This window comes from Coenobita brevimanus, chromosome 50 (assembly GCF_032717465.1).
Source record: "Coenobita brevimanus isolate Jiangsu-jjx chromosome 50, ASM3271746v2, whole genome shotgun sequence".
NCBI classification, from domain to species: Eukaryota; Metazoa; Arthropoda; class Malacostraca; order Decapoda; family Coenobitidae; genus Coenobita; species Coenobita brevimanus.
This window is the reverse complement of record NC_137003.1, coordinates 29,831,438-29,851,477: the sequence shown is the minus strand read 5'-3', so window position 1 is coordinate 29,851,477 and position 20,040 is coordinate 29,831,438. Positions and strand designations below refer to the sequence as shown.

The 20,040-nt window shown below is 39.9% G+C and overlaps 1 protein-coding gene across 1 annotated transcript in view; it reads left to right on the top strand.

Moving 5' to 3' along the window:
- LOC145399722 (uncharacterized) overlaps positions 1 to 20,040 on the top strand; it is a 56,517-nt gene that overhangs the window by 27,383 nt on the left and 9,094 nt on the right. The window contains exons 5-11 of the mRNA XM_080272269.1: positions 238 to 344; positions 4,270 to 4,392; positions 6,003 to 6,196; positions 8,655 to 8,813; positions 11,390 to 11,480; positions 12,521 to 12,806; positions 14,848 to 15,071. Of these exons, the coding sequence (XP_080128395.1) occupies positions 238 to 344; positions 4,270 to 4,392; positions 6,003 to 6,196; positions 8,655 to 8,813; positions 11,390 to 11,480; positions 12,521 to 12,806; positions 14,848 to 15,071 (1,184 nt within the window). The remainder of the gene's footprint in view (positions 1 to 237; positions 345 to 4,269; positions 4,393 to 6,002; positions 6,197 to 8,654; positions 8,814 to 11,389; positions 11,481 to 12,520; positions 12,807 to 14,847; positions 15,072 to 20,040) is intronic.

Sequence of the window (20,040 nt, the reverse complement as noted above, 5' to 3'; positions counted from 1 at the left end):
CGAAAAACACTAGAGATCATTTAAATGTGATGGGTGGGAGCGCTCGCCATCCACTCTCTTGATGTAGGTGCAGTCATGAGTATATCACCTGTGTTACCCTGTCCTCCACCATCAACCTACTTTCCCTCCATCTCACACCACCTCATCGTACGCCTTTCCATTCCTTCCTTCTATTTCCAGCCATCTTCATATAGACAATAACCAGTGTGACAACTGAAGTATATTGACATGACACAGGAATGAGACGGAAGGAAATGGTGTTGACAGAGGCAGTGAGTGTTATGTTGGCAGCTGTAAAGGAACCTGACATCTGTATCATTCTTGTTGTCGACCGAAACATATCGGTAAGTACACAGTCTCTCTCTCTCTCTCTCTCTCTCTCTCTCTCTCTCTCTCTCTCTCTATCAACGCAGTATTTATTACGAAGAAGAATAAATAAACGCTATATGAACACACACACACACACACACACACACACACACACACACACACACCAATTATTCTGCCCAGTCCTATAATACAAGAGCTCTCTAATACAATCACTCATTCATGTATACAACTGGTTAAGTCTGGAATTCTGTTTCGTCTGTGTTTCATTCTGATTCTGATCTCTAGTGTGTCCAGGAAGCAGATTTCCGTTCTCTGTGCAATTTTTACACTACACGATAAGTTTGATTTTACCCAGGATGATCATTCTTCCATTGTTTGTAGTCCGCCTTTAGTAAGGCGGAACGATAATGCGTTTTCATCGCCTTCCTTTAGCAAGGCGGAGCGATTGTTTTTTTTATCACCCGCCTTTAGCAGGGCGGAGCGATAATGTTTTTGCCAGCGTCTGTGTGTGTGTGTGTGTGTGTGTGTGTGTGTGTGTGTGTGTTTGTTCCCAACTTATCTCAAAAAGCTGTGGACAAATTTTCACCAAGCCTTCGGAAAATAGCAATTATTTGGATGTGCAGAAGCCTATTACTTTTGGTGTGGATTGGATCAATGACAGACAAATGGCAGCCGCCATTTTTTTTTTTTTTTTATGGCCAGGTTTACTGCGAAGCGCGGTGACTGAATTCCCTAGAGTATTGAGAATTTTCTTCAAATGTACTTTGTTGGTAATTACCGAAAGGTGGAGGGAGGGAGAGGGAGGGGTAGACCGAGGATGAGGTGGAGGGATGGAGTTGAGAGGTTTATGAGGGAGGGGGGAGTGAGTTGGGGGGAGGGTAGTCAATTGGTGGGTGACAGAGTGACTTGGGAGCGTTTTGTCTGTGGCCACCCTTTGCGGGATTAGGGCGTCGGGCTATAGATAGATAGATAGATAGACTAATTTCTTCCATCCCTAGTAGCCGGAGTCGTGGCCTGTGAGCGACCAGGCGATCGAAGGCCCCACATCCACCGCCCTTCCCCCGACCCCAGTGTAAGCGTTGTTGGATAGATGTGGAACGGCCAAAACTGGTGATATTATAGTGTCATGATTGTTTTTTTTTTTTTTTTTTTTTTAGACAATCAGAATCAGTAGGGGTAAGTATATAAAGGCATATAATGTGTAATACTGTATTGCTACCCTCAACATATGAGAATGGGACGAAAATGAAAGAAGACCTACAATGTATTATGCGTTATTATTTATACACTTACGTGCTATATTATATGGTTACAAATAAGTATAGTATAGTTAACAGAATCTAATGAAAGATATCGTGTTTTTCCCCATACATTATTGTCCCCACCTCCGCCACCCTTCTCCCTGGGTTCCTGTCTCTGTCTCCACCAAACGCATTTCACACCCTATCGTCCCCCACTCCTGTCCATTGTTAACCAACTTTAACTAAGATAATGATGGAATGATCCGTCAGGAACTAATCATATTAATAATATCACACACCTCTGTATTAAGCACCAATATATCAATAACACAATACGTCGGTATTACTGCCAACTATTTCATCCTGTTGTAAGCTGTTACGTGACATGCACAGCAAGTTGGACCTTGTGTTAGAAGGACATACGGTTGTTTCTCGTTAACACAGATTATGATTGTGTGGTTTTTGGACGTCCATTAATTGATATTAATGTGACAATTTAAGCCTTACATTATAAACATTTAAGGTTTATGTTCCTGTCATTATTGGATGAACGAAACAAAACAGGGATCGGCTCTGATGAACCACAAACTCTCTGCTTTAACGGAAATATTCCGACCTCTTGTCACAACAGTGACACAATGTCATTATGTATACGACTTAATGTTGGTCAATCGTATACATAATGACACTGTGTCACTGTTGTGACAAGATATTGGAATATTTTCGTTAAAGCAGACAGTTTGTGGTTCTCTGATTTATTTGGTTAATGCAGTAATGACAGGAATGTAAACCTTGTGCTTTTATAATGTGAGGCTTGAATTGCCACTTTAATATGAATTAATGGACATCCAAAACCACACATAACCTGTGTTAACCTGAGGCATCCCATCGACATATGGGTACGTTGCAACAATTTGTCACAGCTAGATCTGTCAACGTACTGATACATTGAGCAATTGCAAGGTTCATAATTTGCACAATTTTCAATTTTCGCGTGTGATTTTTGGTAAGTATACACAAAACACCTTCCTCTATTCTTCTACAAGATGCCAGGCAGGGACAATGCCTTATCCCGCATAACCTCCCTCCCCCTGCACGCCATTGTCTCGGCAATTCACCTGTTACCACTGACCTGGCCAATAAAGACATTCAGGGCCAGAGTGATTCCCCAATCGATGACAATGTGGAGGACAAACTTTACATAGCATTAGAGGAAGAAACTGTCACAAATGATGATCAGGTAATGTCATCAAAAAAGGTCAGGTATGTTGAGTGAAACAATGCTTATATTGTCTATATTACTGTTTGAAAACCAATATATTCTCGTACTACATATAAATTTCTACCAAATAAATAAATAAACACCGTTTATGAGTGGTGTGGAATAGTTACCCTCCCATAGAACTCGTTTTCTTTGGAGCCAGCCTGATAGAAAACACAGTAAGGTAAGGAGGTACTGCTACCTGTATCGAGTATTTTAAACCTCAGGTGAGCAATTTCTCTATGGATTTTCAATGTTTTTCACCAAAAGCGGAGGTTTGAGCCAAAAAAAAATTTCCCAAAATTGGTCGGGACTGGGGGGAGTCAGTGGTGGAAAATCGGTCGGGATGTGATGGGTTAACGATAAAAAACCGTATATCTTCGTAACGCAAGGTCCAACTTGCACTGCGTCTGTCACATAAAGGCTTACTTGATGAAACAGTTGGCAGTTATGCCAAAGTATTGTATGTTATTGATTTTATTGTGCTTAATACAGAGGTGTATGATAATATTAATATGATCTGTACCTGATGGATCATTTCATCATTATTTTAGTTAGTGCTGGTTAACAATGGACGGGAGTGGGGGACGATAGGATATGAGAGATGCTTGGTGGTGATCGAGACAGGAACCCAGAGAGAAAGGTGGTGGAGGTGGGAGCGAGAATATAGTATGAGAAAAGATATAACTTTCAACAGATGCTGTTGACTATACTATACTTATTTGTAACCTTATAATATAGGACGTAAGTGTATAAACAATGATGCATAATACATTGTAGGTCTTCTTTCATTTTCGTCCCAATCTCATATATTGAGGGTAACAGCACAGTATTACACATTATATGGCTTTATATACTTATCCCTACTGGTTCTGACTGTCTAAAAAAAAAACAGTCATGACAAACTGTAATATCACCAGTTTTGGCCGTTCCACATCTGTCAACATTTACACTGGGGTTGGGGGAGGGGTGGTGGATGTGGGGCGTTCGATCGCCTGGTCGCTCACTGACCACGACTCTGGCTACTAGGGGAGGGGGAGAAATTAGCGCTTTCGGGTGTACCTTATCCAACAACATATTTTAGCGGGCGACTAGCATTCGGCCCCCGAATGCATTTGTTTCATATCGTGTTATTTTACTCAAACGTAACCAAACCCATCTTAACCAAAGCTAATCTAACAGATTAACCCTGTATAACTGACTAACAAATTAATCCAACTCGATACTCGGAAAACAAACCCAACTTAATCTAGACTTTCCTGGATAACAAAAAATGCAGAAATGGTACACAGAGCAGACATCAGCGTCCAGGGATCTCGAGTTGGAGCAAATCATGAACTCGTTTTTTCTTCTTAAATGGATCGACTTTTGCCTCCTTCTAGTTTTTGATTCTTTCTTCTTTGCATAAAAAATAACCTTGGATTGCCCTGTATAAAGATGGCCAGTGTGGGTACGCTGCGAGTGTCACTGGGAGTGGCAGTATTCGAGGTGACGGTGGCCAGCCAGGACGTAAACTCCACACAGTCACAGATCAGCCTGGTTGTCCAACAGGTTCGCCAGGTGGGTTACACTAACGTACTTGATATAGTCAGTTGTTGTTGCGGTTGCTGCTGCTGTTGTCTCTCAACCCTCGGTCATTTTGGTTGAGCAGATCTGTCAACCACAGATAAGTAACTGCTTCTGCGGGGTTGTCCTACCAGCATAGTTCAGTACATCCACTGTGTAGGGATCCGGTGCCCATTAGTGGTAATCAGCACCAAACCAGATCCTTCCCACGGCGAGGTGTAGGGATATATGAAGAGGTTTGGCTCTCGAGTGGACGCTGCAGCTGCCCCATCCAGGAATCACAGCGCAATCAAGTGTAGGCTCGTCATCTGCACCAGAAACAGTTACGGACAATAGTATCGACACATTTATTAGTCCAACAAGTCAAGGTCTTGTACACTCTGTAAGAGGATTGGACTCCAAAGATCACATTGCCATTACAAGGCTTCAAGAGCCATTGCTTACTGTCGTATTATTTATCGTAGTACAATATATCAACCTTTTGTTGATAGGAAAGAAGTATTGCCACTACTATGACGTAGGAGGTAACCGCTTCCATTTTCTGTGCTATAAACAGATAGCGGCTGTCGTACTTGACCAGGATATTGCAAGCATATGGAATGAAGGTGCTTAAAAATGATGAATGAAGTGACTGAGATAATTTACTACCAGCCAGACCTGAATTACGCTTAACTACCATGAGTCAGATTCGTTCATGAACAAGCTTGAGATATTTGATGGTTATTTTCTCCTGTGGAAATTATATAATAAATTATTCCCCATTTTTAGCAGAAAGTTGATGTTATTAATGATCACTTTAATTTTTTTATAAAACCCGTAAAAAAAAAAAAATACACAGTATCATCATCTGTCGCATAAGATATCCCATACAGACGATTAATTAATGTTAAACATAGACAGCGGTTTGTTTGTTCAAATTAAGTATTCTGTGATGCATGTTATGCACGCGTTCACTAGTAGCAGACTGATCTGAAAGGAACAGAATATGAGAATACACTTCCGTCAGGTATGAGTTACTGATTGAGAAGCTTGCAATACTACTAGCTTAGTTTATGATGAGAATGGGGATGATGCTAAAAAAGGAAAGGAAGTTGAAATGGAGTGAGGTCTTGGGACAGGCAGAATATATAAGGATGGAAAAGAATTGGGAATTTGGATGTAGTAACTGTGGCCAGCTTATATGGTAAGATTTTTGTCCTTGAATTTCCACATTTGAGTGCATTATGCCAGATCTTTTGAAAGTCAGAGTATTTTCGGGGTCCTTGAAAGGGGGCATAAATATAGTTCCTATAATATCAGTATGGAAGATTTGTAAGTGAAAGGCTGCACACCGTAAAAAGGGGAAGGAACAGAGTAACAACGTTCAATATCGATACCGTCGTAAATAAGAGATTATTTACAATTTGCTTTACTTACAATTTGCTTTACTAAATCACTGAAGTGAGTATGTTTCGTTTGTGTCCACTTCTCACAATGTCATGGATGTTTCAATATAATAATTGCTGAAACTCCAGAGATGTTAGAGTGTAACACTATTCTCAACGTTATACCATACACAATATCAGTCTGTGAGCATTGAGCTAATATGTCCCTCTAATTTTCAGTTGATGCAGGTGTCGCGGTCCCTGATGATGGTGGTGGTGAGTGACGACCTAGCCTTCCTCGTTGCCTTCACCCAGAGGTCCCTCAAGAGCCGAGTCCTGGTATGGTCCACCAGGCTTCTCGTCCTTACCCACCTCACGCTCCACCATATGCGATTCTTAGAGAAGACCCTCTCCATAGCGAACTCCATGCTGATGTTACTGAGACATACACCAATACTGAGGTCAAGCTTACTTCGTCTCGTTTAATTTATAAGGGCTCCAACATGCCTGCATGTGTCAGCACTGATCACCTAACGGCGGCTGTCCACGCTGCTCGTTCTCTGGCAGCCTCCCCATTTAGTCCCTTATCATAGAGATCACTCTCTATATCCTCGTCCCAGGTCTTTTTCGGTCTGCCTCTTGCAGCCCTACCACCAACGTTCACACTTCTCACTTTCTGCACCTAGTTGTCATCCCCCATCTTCACCACATGCCCGAACCATCTCAATCAACCTTTCATCATCACAACACCAAAAAACTCAGGTACCATCCTTTCTCTTAACTCTTCCATAGTAAACTTAGTCTCCCCTCCCCGCCTTTCATTTAAGGACTCACTGCACATCCACTTAATCACTGTCATTTCTTTACGTTTGAGCCTGCTAATATCCTCTCCCTTTTCTGCCCAGGTCTCACTACCATACGGCACTACACTCTTAACACATGCCACATACAAATATCCCTTAGTATGGAGGAAGAGCCCTCGCAGTGTCGGGAGAGGCAACAGCATTTTGAACTCCTTCCAACCACTCTTCACTCTAGCCACAGAGGTACCTCCAGCCCCACCTCCAGCACATAACAAGTCTCCCAAGTAACAATACTATTCAACACACTCAAGAGACTCACCAGCAAGATCAAACTTATCACGCCTAACTGTCTCCACATGCTTTCCGTGACACACCACACACATGAAATCAGCATTAGCTCGCAATCTACCTCTGATACCAATAATCTCTTACGCACCCACTTGTCACAAAAACTGCATAAAATAGAAATACCTCCCACGCCCTTGTGGCAAACCACACATGGCCACTCTCCCTCTTCTATGACAGTACCACCACCGACCCTTGATACCATCACCTTTGTTTTATGTGCACTTGCTCGCAAGCCTTTGTGCCCCATACCATCTCTCCACGTCCTAATTCACTCCTCCACCTCTTTTTCAGTCTCTGGAATGAACACCAAATCACCTGCATACAATATCTCCCACGGGAGTCCACTTCTCAAGTCACATGAGAGGGCTTCTAGCACCATAACAAACAATAAGGGGCTCAAGACCGACTACTGATGAACACCACCAGTTACGGAAAACTCATCACTCAGATCTCCATACACTCAAATGAGGGTGAGAGCACCCCCATACATAGCCATAACCACTGTAACCAGTCACTTCTCGATCCAGAGCTTTCTTTTTTGCCCATTATACCACCTCCCTAGGAACTCCGTCAGTATGCAAAATGACAGCTTGTGTTAAGATAGTTATGAAAAACATATGACTGCATCTAATTCTAAACGAAGGGACTATTTTATTTCAGGTATGAGATTTATGTCTACCAACCCTACACTAACCACGATACCATCCCACTTCTCGCTGCCTCGTGGATGGGACATGAAGTTTCAGTTTTTAGACATTACTATCCGCTTTTTCCAGAAAAGTATAATACGTGAGTGTCGTTGCTTGATACGTGTATTGAAGAATTTTTATATTACTAATTTTCAGTATAAAATGCTATATATATTTTTAAAGATCGCCCATAGGAAGTTAATTTTTAAAATAATGAAAATTATGTTTCCATATTTTTTCTTGTTTACAATTTTCTTTCATCACTTCACCTTTGTAAAACATAGTCAATAATAATAACATATTTGATCTTACCCACGGCGACTGGCACACCCACTTCTACTAGCAAGTCACAGTGGGGTAAAAGGAAAGTAGAGACTGGTGTAATGGGTAGGGGGAGGAGAAGCAGGTCAATGGGCAGGGCGGGCGGGGGGGGGGGGCATATGTTTTACTTTGAGGTGAATGAAGGTCGAACCAAGGGTGGAGTTTGCTATGTACAATAATGACTAAATAGTTCAGTCTTCCCTCACTCAGAGCGAGGGTTATGAGTTGGAATCTGACTAGTATCGTAACTTCAGTTATCAGTTTTCTTGTTAGATTCTACTAACACAGACTAGGTTGTAAGGGAATCTAGTAGTCTGATGCTTCTGAACCAGTAAGTACAAGGGTGTTTGGCTCGAGCATAATGCTGCTACTTCTGACTATGGAATACGGGTTAATCTATTTATTATCACAGACCATAATCAGTTGATGGCAACTCCTTACATTATATGAGTAGTGAGAAGGGGTAAGTTTGTATTTCTGGCACTTGGAAGAAGTTAAAAAAAATAATCTCTGCTGAAGGGGTTAATGTTTTGCTTGCGGGATGGGGAACTTATTAACTAGCTCATTCACATATACTTGCAGTCTGTGTTGAGGATCTCAGCTGTCTGCTTGTGCTAAGGGTTAAATCTAAGGACCTCTCTTACTTTCATGCATACAGTATGCCCCTCTTGATCCTACGTGACTTTGTAGCCCACTCTTTTATCACCTGTCTATTCTATGTTCTCTTGCAGTCTGTCTGAAGGCCCGCGGTTGCTGGTGACGCGAGAGGAATTACCCACTACCAGGACAAAGGTTATGGACGACCCAGACGCACCAGGAGGAAAGAGGCTGGTTATCCTCAGCGCCAAAGCTACCCTCCTGGAGACCATCGCACACGCTATGAATTTTACGTGAGTTATACTGCTTCTTTACTGTATTCATCCACGGAGTTTTATTACCTCTGCCAAGGAAGTTATGATTTTGCCGACGTTGGTTTATTTATCTGTTTGTCTGTTAGCAGGATTACTCAGAAACTTGTGAATGGATTAAACTGATATCTTTTGGAGGGGTAGGGAATGACCCAAAGAACATTCCTTTAGATTTTGGTGGTGATCCGGATCATCATCCGGATCAAGGAATTATATATATATATATATATATATATATATATATAGATAGATAGATAGACAGATATATATATATATATATATATATATATATATATAGATAGATAGATAGACAGATATAGATATAGATATATAGATATAGATATATAAATCATCATCAGCCGTTTGAGTATCCACTGCAGGACCGGCCTATCCTGACCGAAGTCGGGACGATACAGCCAATGTATCTCTACCAAGTGCCTTAGGCTGTCTGGTATAGATTGTATGTAGGGTGAGAAGTCCTTGTAAGTGTAACTGTAGTGTTGTAGTGGCTTTGGATGTGTGTGTAGTCTGTGAACCAAGTGTAATCGCCCCGCACAAGCCGACTGGGTGCAAGCACACTTTATAGTAAGCGACACTGGTTCAACCACAGCACCCCTTGTGTCCGCCAATGCAGTACGTGGCCAAGTGAACACTCCCAAAGTTTACTACCCTGGCGGATCGCGAACCCTGGTTCACCAGTGTACGAAACGCACACTCGACCACTGTACCACAAAGGCTCCATATATATATATATATATATATATATATATATATATATATATATATATATATATATATATATATATATATATTGCAGGGATGTTGACGAATGGGAGATTGTTATGCCTTGGAGGAGGTTTGCAATCTCGTATTGCTCTTGTTACCTCCGCCAAGGAGGCTATGTTTTTGCCGCATTTGTTTGATTGTCGGTTTGTTTGTCTATCTGTCTGTTAGCAAGATTAATCAAAAAATGATTAAACGGAGTTTGATGAAACTTTGCAGAAGAGTGGGTCATGGGCGAAGGAAGAAGTGATGATATTTTGGGGTGGATCCAGATCCGGATACGATGTATCCTGAACAAAATCGCCAAAAGTTGTCAATGAATTTCACTGAAATTTTGTGGAAATGTGGGCCATGGACAAGAAAGAACTGATAAAATTTTATGATGAATTCTAATCCGGATCCTATATCCACGGATCTGTTGGCGGGATTACTCAAAAAGTTATAAATGGACTTTGATTATATTTTGTGGAACGGTGGGTCATCGGCCAAGGGAAAAAATATTAAATTTTGGGGCGGATCTGGATGCTGATCCGGATCCGGAGTATCCCGCACAATATCTCCTCATTGAATTTCAATGAAGTTTTTTAGAAAAGGTGGCCCGTGGACTAAGAGAGAATTAATAAATTTTGGGGCGGATCCGTATCAGGATCCGGATCCTATATCCATGGATCCGTATCATGATCTTTTTTAATGGTATTGGCGGAGGTATGCGCTTTCTGAATAGTTTCTAGTTTTACTATTGCTATCTGCTGATAATTAATTTAGCCATGAACATACGTTTCTACTTGGAGGGTTAGGTGGGGCCTTACTTATCTCTTTCACTACGAAAAGATCTCCGCTGAATAATATATACGTTTCTTCATCTTCATAATACGTCTTCGTAACTAGCGATAGGTCAATTTTTTGGTATAGCTTGTAAATCAAGAGCGAAAAGAAAATTTTAGGCCAAGTTAAGTTATGGTGAAAATAATATAGTACCTTAAAAAGACAGTGAATGCATGATAATTAATGTTGCTGGTGGGTGGTTGTAGATCAGAAGTTGTCTTATGGTGTCCTCCTTTCCTTCCACCAATACCTTTCACCTCTTCCCGTTCCTCACTTCCTCCCTCCCTTCCTCTCCGTAAACTGGATTCTTCCACTGATCAGACTATTAGAAACAGTTTGCTTCACTGGGGAGCTGTTTATAAATTCGACTGTTATGGGACATCAAGGAAGAGAATGTGTCTTAGCTAATTCTGGCCGTCTGTCCTACTGATCTTCCTGCAGTCAGTAGGCATAAATATAAGCGTTCTTTTCATGAATCACTTCTTTCTCGTTTTTATTTTCCTCTTCCCCTCCTTTTTCTTCTTCATCTCATTCTAGTTCATCTTCCTCATGTTCTTCGTTTTTATTCTTCCTCTTTTTCTTTCTTCTTCTACGTCTCTTACTTTATTGTCTTCTTTTCCTGTATTCTTTCTTTTTATTTTATTATTTTTCTTCGTCATTGGTTTTCCTTTTTCTTTTTCCTTCTTCTCTCTGTACCACAAGCTATTCAACCCGAGGATTTCTTTCTGATCTCTTTCGAGCTAACTTCATTTTTTGTTTATATATATATCCTAGAGGTGAATGAAGTAGTTAAGTTCAAATTGTCTCTAGAGCCAGTTGAAATAGCCCGGAAACAGAAGAAATTAAATATATACTAAAATGAATGAAATTTAAGTTCATAATATCCGTTAGTCCCTGTTTACCTTAAATTCAAATGACATGTTATCCATATGTAATTATTTGTGTTTCAGGTATGATTTCATTGCGCCACCTGATGGGGACTGGGGAATAAAACTGAAGAATGGTTCCTGGACAGGCATGATGGGAATGGTGGTGAGAGAGGTTAGTGTGTGAGGAAGTAAATTCTTTGGATAATGGGTGGAGGTGGCATTGGTATCGTTTTCCTTTTTGACGGTATTTTATATACTTACTACGCTTTTGTTTTCTTGTGTATTATTTGTCTAGTCTTACTGTCGACAAGGTTTGTATCAATGACATACAAAATTATATTTAAGAGTGTAATAGGCGAAATAAATTGCTAATGGAGGAGATGCAAGAAAATCTCCAAACCACTTAGAAAGAAATGACCCTAACTCCAACCGTCACTGCCACTATCATTACTAACACTATAAACACTACTATTACTATCACTATCTCTGTCATCACTGAAACGATTAACAGAACTACTACTACCAAAATAATACCGTTCATCACCGCTAACGATGATGTCACTGTTATTATTGCCGCTACCAATATTATTACTACCACCATTGCCAAGAGCACCCTCAGTCTCATTACAGCCATTAAATCATTTCCACGGCTATCATGACCTATGCATCATACTCACCATTCATGTAATCACTATTACGACCTATATTATGGCCACTTCAGTAAATTAATTTTCTTTAAATCAGTGCATACCCACACATGAGCTACAAAAAATTGTCGCCCAGTGCCGCTAACCACCAGGCCAGTGGGATACAAAAGGCAACGGAGGAGCAGTGAGTAGTAGACAAAAAGTGGCCTTATGATCTAGAAAATCCTGCCACCTATCCCAAAGATCTCCAGCTTTGGCCAACTCTTACCATTGCCCCCTGTACACGTCCTCCTGTTGACACTAGCCATCCTCATAAAACATTCTAAAGTGGACTTTCTGGTACCTTCTTTGATATTCTCCTAACATCTGAGAAATGTGCGGTAGAAGAAGCTGCAAGAAACACCTCTGATATAAGAAGTGAAGTGCAGGAATGAATGGGAATCGCGTTTTGCCAATTCACAGTTTCTTCTAAGGCAAGTAAAATAATATTGCAGTTGGTAGAATAAAGCTGGATAGTTGTCACTGTAATTATGATAAGTGTATTATAAATAGCTTCTTTCCACAGGAGGTAGATATTGGCCTTGGCTTATACGGCATCACAGCAGAAAGAGCCGAAGTAATTGACTTTACATTTCCCGTCGCCATCATGTACGGCAGACTCATAACTGGGCGTAGTAAACCTGAGGTGGATCCCTGGGGCTTCCTGCTACCCTTAGCCCCAGTAGTCTGGATGGCGATCCTGGCATCACTGTTTGGGATTATGGTGATTTTGGAGTTGTCGTCCTGTATATTTGACAAACTATCTCGTCAGATTACCATTTTCGGCAGTATCAGAGTACTCTTGCTGCAAGGTAAGGTGTCTGCTTTTTCATCAGTATCAAGAAATGTTTAAATGAATTGTAGGTAAAGTGCATTCCTATAAAGAAAAAAGTGCAGACTGTCAGACGTGTGAGATGGAGCCACTGTTCCGGGACTTGAATCATTTGTAGATTTCTATTTCATTGGACATGATGTTGCCAAAACTAATTTTCTTATTTTGTAATTCTTTGTTTTTAGATGATGAGTTTGGGGCTGATCAGGGTACAAAACACTATCTCCAGCGCTACCTCCATTTAATACGGTGACATGCTCTCTTCTGTAATTACCTATACATAAATCTGCAAAGTTTTATAATCAGATGGAGATCAGGTTACGTGACGACATACAGTAAAACCTTGTGCAGTAAGGGTTCAGTTCCTGTTTTTATAATGAATTTGTTGAGTTTCGTTCTATAATTATCTCCACCAACTAAGTTGGAGAGGTTATGTATTCACCTATGTTTGTTGTCTGCTGGAATCAAAAGATTTGGCAAGCATGTTGGTCAGTTCCGTGTGTTTGTCTGTCTGTCTCTCTGTTTTATGACTGCTCTCCATAGGTCTGAAATTTTCGCCAATCGTTCTGAAAAAATAAATCCGAAGGTAGATATCCATAAACGCTGGAAACCTATTGTTTTTCACCAAAATTGGTCAAAGGCTGGGTGTGAGGTTGAAACCCCTCAATGGCCACGCATCCAGAAATCGTCAGGACCCAGTGGCCGGTCCAGGCACCATTTTTTCAGATTTCGAAAATCGAATGTTTTGCCTTACCAAACTGAAGACAAACATCTGGCTCACTTGGTAATGCAATTTTTAGCTTCGTAAACCCATCCTGTGCTTTGCAATGAAGCACAAAAAAAAATCTCCAAAAGACTGCCTACATGCAGGCGAAAACTAAGCAGACACAATCGGATCCATCCGGCAAGTGCTTTTCTGTCCACATGCTGGTGAAAACTAAGCAGACAAGAGGGGGAAGGGGGGGTGAAGAGGGGGGACAGGGGGATCCATGCGGCAAACGCTCTGCCTATGGCAGTTTCATTGTTCGTTTGTTTGTTCACACAGTACCTCCAAAAGTTCTCAATGAATTGCAATTAAATTTTGTGGAAGGGTGGACATGGGCCATCGAAGAATTGATTGAATTTGAGACCGGATCCGGATCTGTATCCTGTGTATCCCACACAAATCTCCAAGAGTTCTTCATGAATATCGGTGACATTATGTCGAATGCGTTGATTAAATTTCGTGGTGGATCCGAATCCGTATCCTATGTATCCCGCACAGTATCTCCAAAAGTTCTCGTTGAATTTCATTAAAGTTTTGTGGAAGATTGGTCCACGGGTCAAGGAACAATTGATTACAATTTGGAGCAGAGCCGGATCCTATGCATTCCACACACTATCTCCACGGATCCGGATCCAGATCTTTTTAATGGCAATGGCATTGGCAGAGGCATGCAGTCTCTGAGTGCTTTCTAGATATACATGCACTGCCTGAAAATATTCTGCTTCGAAATGCCAATGGGATTTAGCGAGTAAAAATCAAATTTGATTTCTTTCTTACACCAACATACCGGTATTTATTTTTGTTTTTCTGTATGATGAAAGCGACACCTTGTGGTCTAGTGGGTTAAGCTGCTCCTGAATGGTGCCTGTAAGGTTTACATCCGAGGGGTGGATAGGACTTACTGCTCACGTAATGTCAATCAGGGGCGACTGAAGCTGGTCAGCTTTGCCTTCAATGTCGGGATAGAGTAGCCTAACCCTGGGCCCTTATGCTCCTGATGATCAAAAAAAAAAAAAAATGATAAAGAATGAGTGAGTCTTAAAAATAAAAATGGCTGTTGGCTATGTGATAATGCTCCTTCATTCAGATAAGAGAATAATTCGATTTTGGACAGACATGCCTTTGAGGCCACATTGCGTATTCAGGACAGTACTTTTAGTCTTTTCTTTTTCTGACGGTTATTCACTTTTTTCTTTTTTCATTATTATTACTTACTTGTAGCAATGACGCAGAAATCTTACTACAACCCGTCCAGATATAGATATGGATGGTGTGTCTGGCTGGTGGTGGTATGAGCGTGCACTGGTGGGTGCGTGGATGCTGGCCACGCTGGTGCTGACGCGGAGCTACGCCGGCAACCTCATGTCCCTCCTGGCCGTCAGATACAAACCCATGCCCATACAATCACTCCAGGACATCGTTGACAACCGTGTTACCTTTCTTGTGCAAAAGGGAACGGTCAAGACGCAAGCATTTCTGGTAATTATACTGGTTGTTGATACATCAGGCAACAGATATAATAGAGGAGCAGGGATAAGAAGGTATGAGCCGTGACAGTGAGTACCTGAAAGGTGTGCCTGTGGGAAATGAATTTACATGGTTCAGTATAGCACTCAAATGATAACTTACGAGGGTATGGCAGTAACTCTTGGTGTCAACTCGGCCTCAACTTGGCCTCAGGGTCCAGACTGGTTTGTCCATGCCAAGACCTGAGCGTAGACACGTCGAGATATGAACTGCATTTCAGTCAGCTTCAGCTGTTTTTCTTAAAACATGGGAATATCATAAATGCTTCTTAGTAGCCTGTATATTTTATTTTGATAGTTTCGTTAAGGAATATGTTGAACATACTGTGCCCAAGCTGTAGGCATGACAGAGAGCAGGCAGCAAACAGGAATCAACTGTTGGGTCCAAAAATGTTATACCAGGACACTGATACTACCTGTCTACTTCAACAGTAACTTTCTAACTGTGACAATAAGCAGTTTTTTGTAAACATGCATTTCAATATTTCCATTATATTCATTCTAAATTCTACGAGTAATCGATATGGTAGATTACGTTCTTCTCTTTAATACTTTGTGGTATAGTAACCAATTTACATGGGCAATGTATCATGAATCATTTTAAAGTGTTGATAACTGATCTTTCTTGTCTCCAATGACTGCAATAGCATGTTTACTACTCAGTAGTATAGGAATACCACTTTTAAGATAGCCTCATAATAATCTGGGGGAGCTGTCATGAGCACATTCTGGAGCCCACGGAATGAACATCCGGCGGGACAACAGTTGCTGTGCTGTGCCTCTATGAGGTGGCAGCAACTCTGAATCATGACTATCACTGACAATATATATATATATATATATATATATATATATATATACATCATATATATATATAGAAAACCTAATATATATATATATATATATATATATATATATATATATATATACATCAACCTATATATATATATACATCACCATATATATATATATATATATATATATATATATATATATATATATACATAAAAATATATATATATATACATCATCATATATATATATATATATATATATATATATATATATATCATCATCATTTTCATCATCATCAGCTATTACAAGTCCACTACTGAACAAAGGCCTCCCCCAACCTTCTCCACGAATTCCTTGGCTGAGCCAATCTTTGCCACGTTTTCCCTGCAAATTTCTCTATCTCATCTGTCCACCTCCTGTCTGGCCTTTTTCTGCTACGCTTACCAATTCTTGGTGTCCAGTCAGTCAACCTCTTGCTCCATCGATTATCCCTTGTTCTTGCTACATGGCCTGCCCACCTCCATTTCTGTTCTCTTATAATTTCTATAATATCTTTGACTTTAGTCTGCTCTCTCACCCAAGTTGATCTTTTCCTGTCTTTTAAAGATATTCCCAACATTGACCTTTCCATTGCTCTCTGAGAACGAATTAATTTATTTTCCATCGATTTTGTCAGTTTCCAAGTCTCACAACCATACGTCATAGCTTGAATTATACATTCGCTATATACTTTTCGTTTCATACAAACTGGCAAGCTACTTTTCATAATGTCTCTCTGTTTACCGAAAGCTTTCCATCCAACTGTAATGCGTCTTTTTATTTCGCTCTCATTATCTTTCGTTAATTTTAGTATTTGTCGCAGGTAATTGTACTCCTCAACTTCTTCAAGAATTTCTCCACTCATTCTTATGACGCTCTTTGGTGTTTGCGGATTCAACATTAGTTTTACTCCGGTTCATCTTTAGCCCTACATTCAGACTTTCTCTGTTCAGGTCATTTAACATTTCTTGCAAAGTCTCTGCTTTTTCCGAGATTAGGACAATGTCATCTGCATATCTTAAATGGTTTAGCTTTTCTCCATCTATGTTTACTCCTTTGTTTTCCCAGTCTAGCTTTCTGAAAATACTTTCTAGGCATGCTGTAAATAACTTTGGTGTAATTGTATCTCCCTGACGCACGCCCTTCTCAATTTTAATTTTCTCTGAGTCCCTTATGTAATTTAATTGTAGCAGTTCCCTCTTTATATATGTTTTCGAGCAGTTTTACAATGTCCTCATTCACTCCTTGTTCTCGCAATGAATTTATAATTGCTATGTGCTCCACTGAATCGAAAGCCTGTTCGTAATCAACAAAACCTAAGCATAGTGGTTTATTATATTCTGTAGTTTTCTCAATTAGCTGATTCATTGTGCGCAGATGATCAGTAGTCGAGTACCCGCTTCGGAATCCTGCCTGTTCAGGAGGTTGGTTTCCTCCAAATTTGTAGCTATTCTGTTTGTAAGGACTTTAGTGAAAAGTTTATAAATGACTGATAGCAAGCTAATGGGTCTATAGTTACTAAGGTCTTTTGAGTCGCCTTTTTTATAAAGTAGAATAACAATTGCATCACACCATGTTTTGGAAATTGTCTTCTGTTTTATACATTGGGTAAATAAGTGAGCAAGCCTATGGCTCCTGCATCCAACAGTAAATCTGCTACTATTCCATCTTCTCCCGGAGCCTTCCCTCTTTTCATATTTTTAAGAGAAATATTTACTTCGTCTGGTGTTATCTCAAGTATTTCACTTGTGTCAACAGAAAAGTTAGCTATTGGTACTACTGTCTTTGATGCATACGGTTCTTTGTAAAATTCTTCAACTTTCTTCAGCATCATATCTCTGCATTTAATGGCTTCACCGTTTTTGTCTTTTAGTGATGTAATTTGTTGCTTTCCAAGTGCCATTTTATTTCGGACTTGTTTCAGACTTTTTCCTTTTTTGATGGTTTCTTTGATTTGATCCATGTTTCTCTTTCTTTTTTCTTCTCTTTGTCTTTTGTTGATAAAATTCCGCTCGTTCTATTTCATCTTTCTTTGTTTTTACTTTCATTACCTTTGTTTTTTTCATAAGCTCAAGTGTCTTCTCTGAATACTTCCCGGCTTTGGTTGTATTAGGTTTTCCTACTACCTCCGCTGATTCTTTTAGGATTTTTGTTAGTCTGTCATTCAACCCATCAATGTCATATTCAGCATAACTGAGAGCCTGAAATCTGTTCCTTATTTCCAACTGAAAAGCTGCTTTGTTTTCGCTGACTTTTATTGGGCATATCTTTTTGTCTTTAATCATCTTTCTTTCACTTTTGAAATTGAATCTTGCTGTCCAACCCACCATTCTATGGTCACTTCCAATATTTACTTTGTTGACAACTGTGACATTTGTGATGTGTTATTCTTATTTGCTATAATGAAGTCGATTTCATTCTTTGTTACTCCTTTTGGGCTTCTCCAGGTCCACTTTCTCCCTGTTCTTTTGTGAAAGAATGTGTTCATTATTCTCATGTTAAACATTTCTGCAAAGTTTACCAACATTTCTCCTCTTTCGTTCCTTTCTCCCACTCCAGATTTTCCCATACATGCTTCTCCATTTTTTGATTTTCCAACTTTTGCATTGAAGTCTCCCATAAGTATAGTATAGGTGATCTTTTCTTCTTCCATAATCTGGGAGATGTCATCATAGAATGTTTCAATGTCTTCATCTGAGCTCTGAGAAGTTGGTGCATATACTTGTATCACTTTCAGGGTATATTTTTTGCACAGTCTAATTACAACCACTGCTGCTCTGTCAGATGCACTGCTGAATTTAACAATGTTGTCTGCAAGATTTCTGTTAATTAGAAATCCTACACCACTAACTCTTTAATTTTCCCTTCCTCTGTGGTAAAATAGGTGGCCACTGTCATTTAGCTGAATTACTTTTTCTTCTTTTCTGTGGGTCTCACTCAAACCTACAATATCCCAACTAATGTTTTCCAGTTCAGCTATTAAGTTATCAAGTTTGTAATCTTCAGCGAGGCTTCTTACATTGTATGCATACATCTTCACTGATTTAAGAGTGTTTAATATCCCATATATATCTATATCAGTATCTATATCTATATATATCTATATATCCATCTATCTATCTATCTATCTATCTATCTATATTTAAATATATATATATATATATATATATATATATATATATATACGGTATATATATATATATATATATATATATATATATATATATATATATATATACAGTATATATATATATATATATATATATATATATATATATATATGTATATATAAAGTACTCGTGGGCCCTTTGGGCCCCTCGCACATGCTCCTGCCGAGGGTTCTCGCGCTTATGTGCTGTTCTAGCGTAACATTGTCACTATTGGCCATCAAGGCGACATTGAAGGTCTCATGATGGTCCGTTTATGTGCTGTTCTAGTCTAATGTTGTCACTTGGATTTGTTTTCAGCTAACCAATTGATCGTGTTATTTGCAGCTTCGGGAATGGAACCCAAGTTGTCCGAATGCTAAGTCTGAAATACACACACAGACACACGGGTACTGCTAAGCCTATAGTATATTTTAGTCCTACCTATGGGCATAAAATTCCACAGAGATCCTATGCCGGGCGCCGGGAGCAACGTTTTTTGGTCAAAATATGATCGCTCATTAAATATGGTTAAAAATTTTCAATCGTGATGGGACCAAGTTTTTTCACATCAGCGAATATTTTGTGATTTTTGTGCCAATTTTGGTGTGATTTGAATGTGTATTTTCGGCTGCCCATAATACACACACACACACACACACACACACACACACACACACACACACACACACACATACAGACATACGGCTAGTGCTATAGTATATATACAAGTGCTCGTGGGCCCTTTGGGACCCTCGCACTTGCTCCTGCAGAGGGCTCTAGCGTTTATGTGCTGTTCTAGTGTAACGTTGTCACATGGATTTTTTGCAGCTTACCAATTGATCGTGTTATTTGCAGCTTCGGGAATGGAATCCAGTTTATTTTAGTTCTACCCCCGGGAAAAAAATTCTACGGAGAGCCTATGCCGGGCTCCGGGAGCAG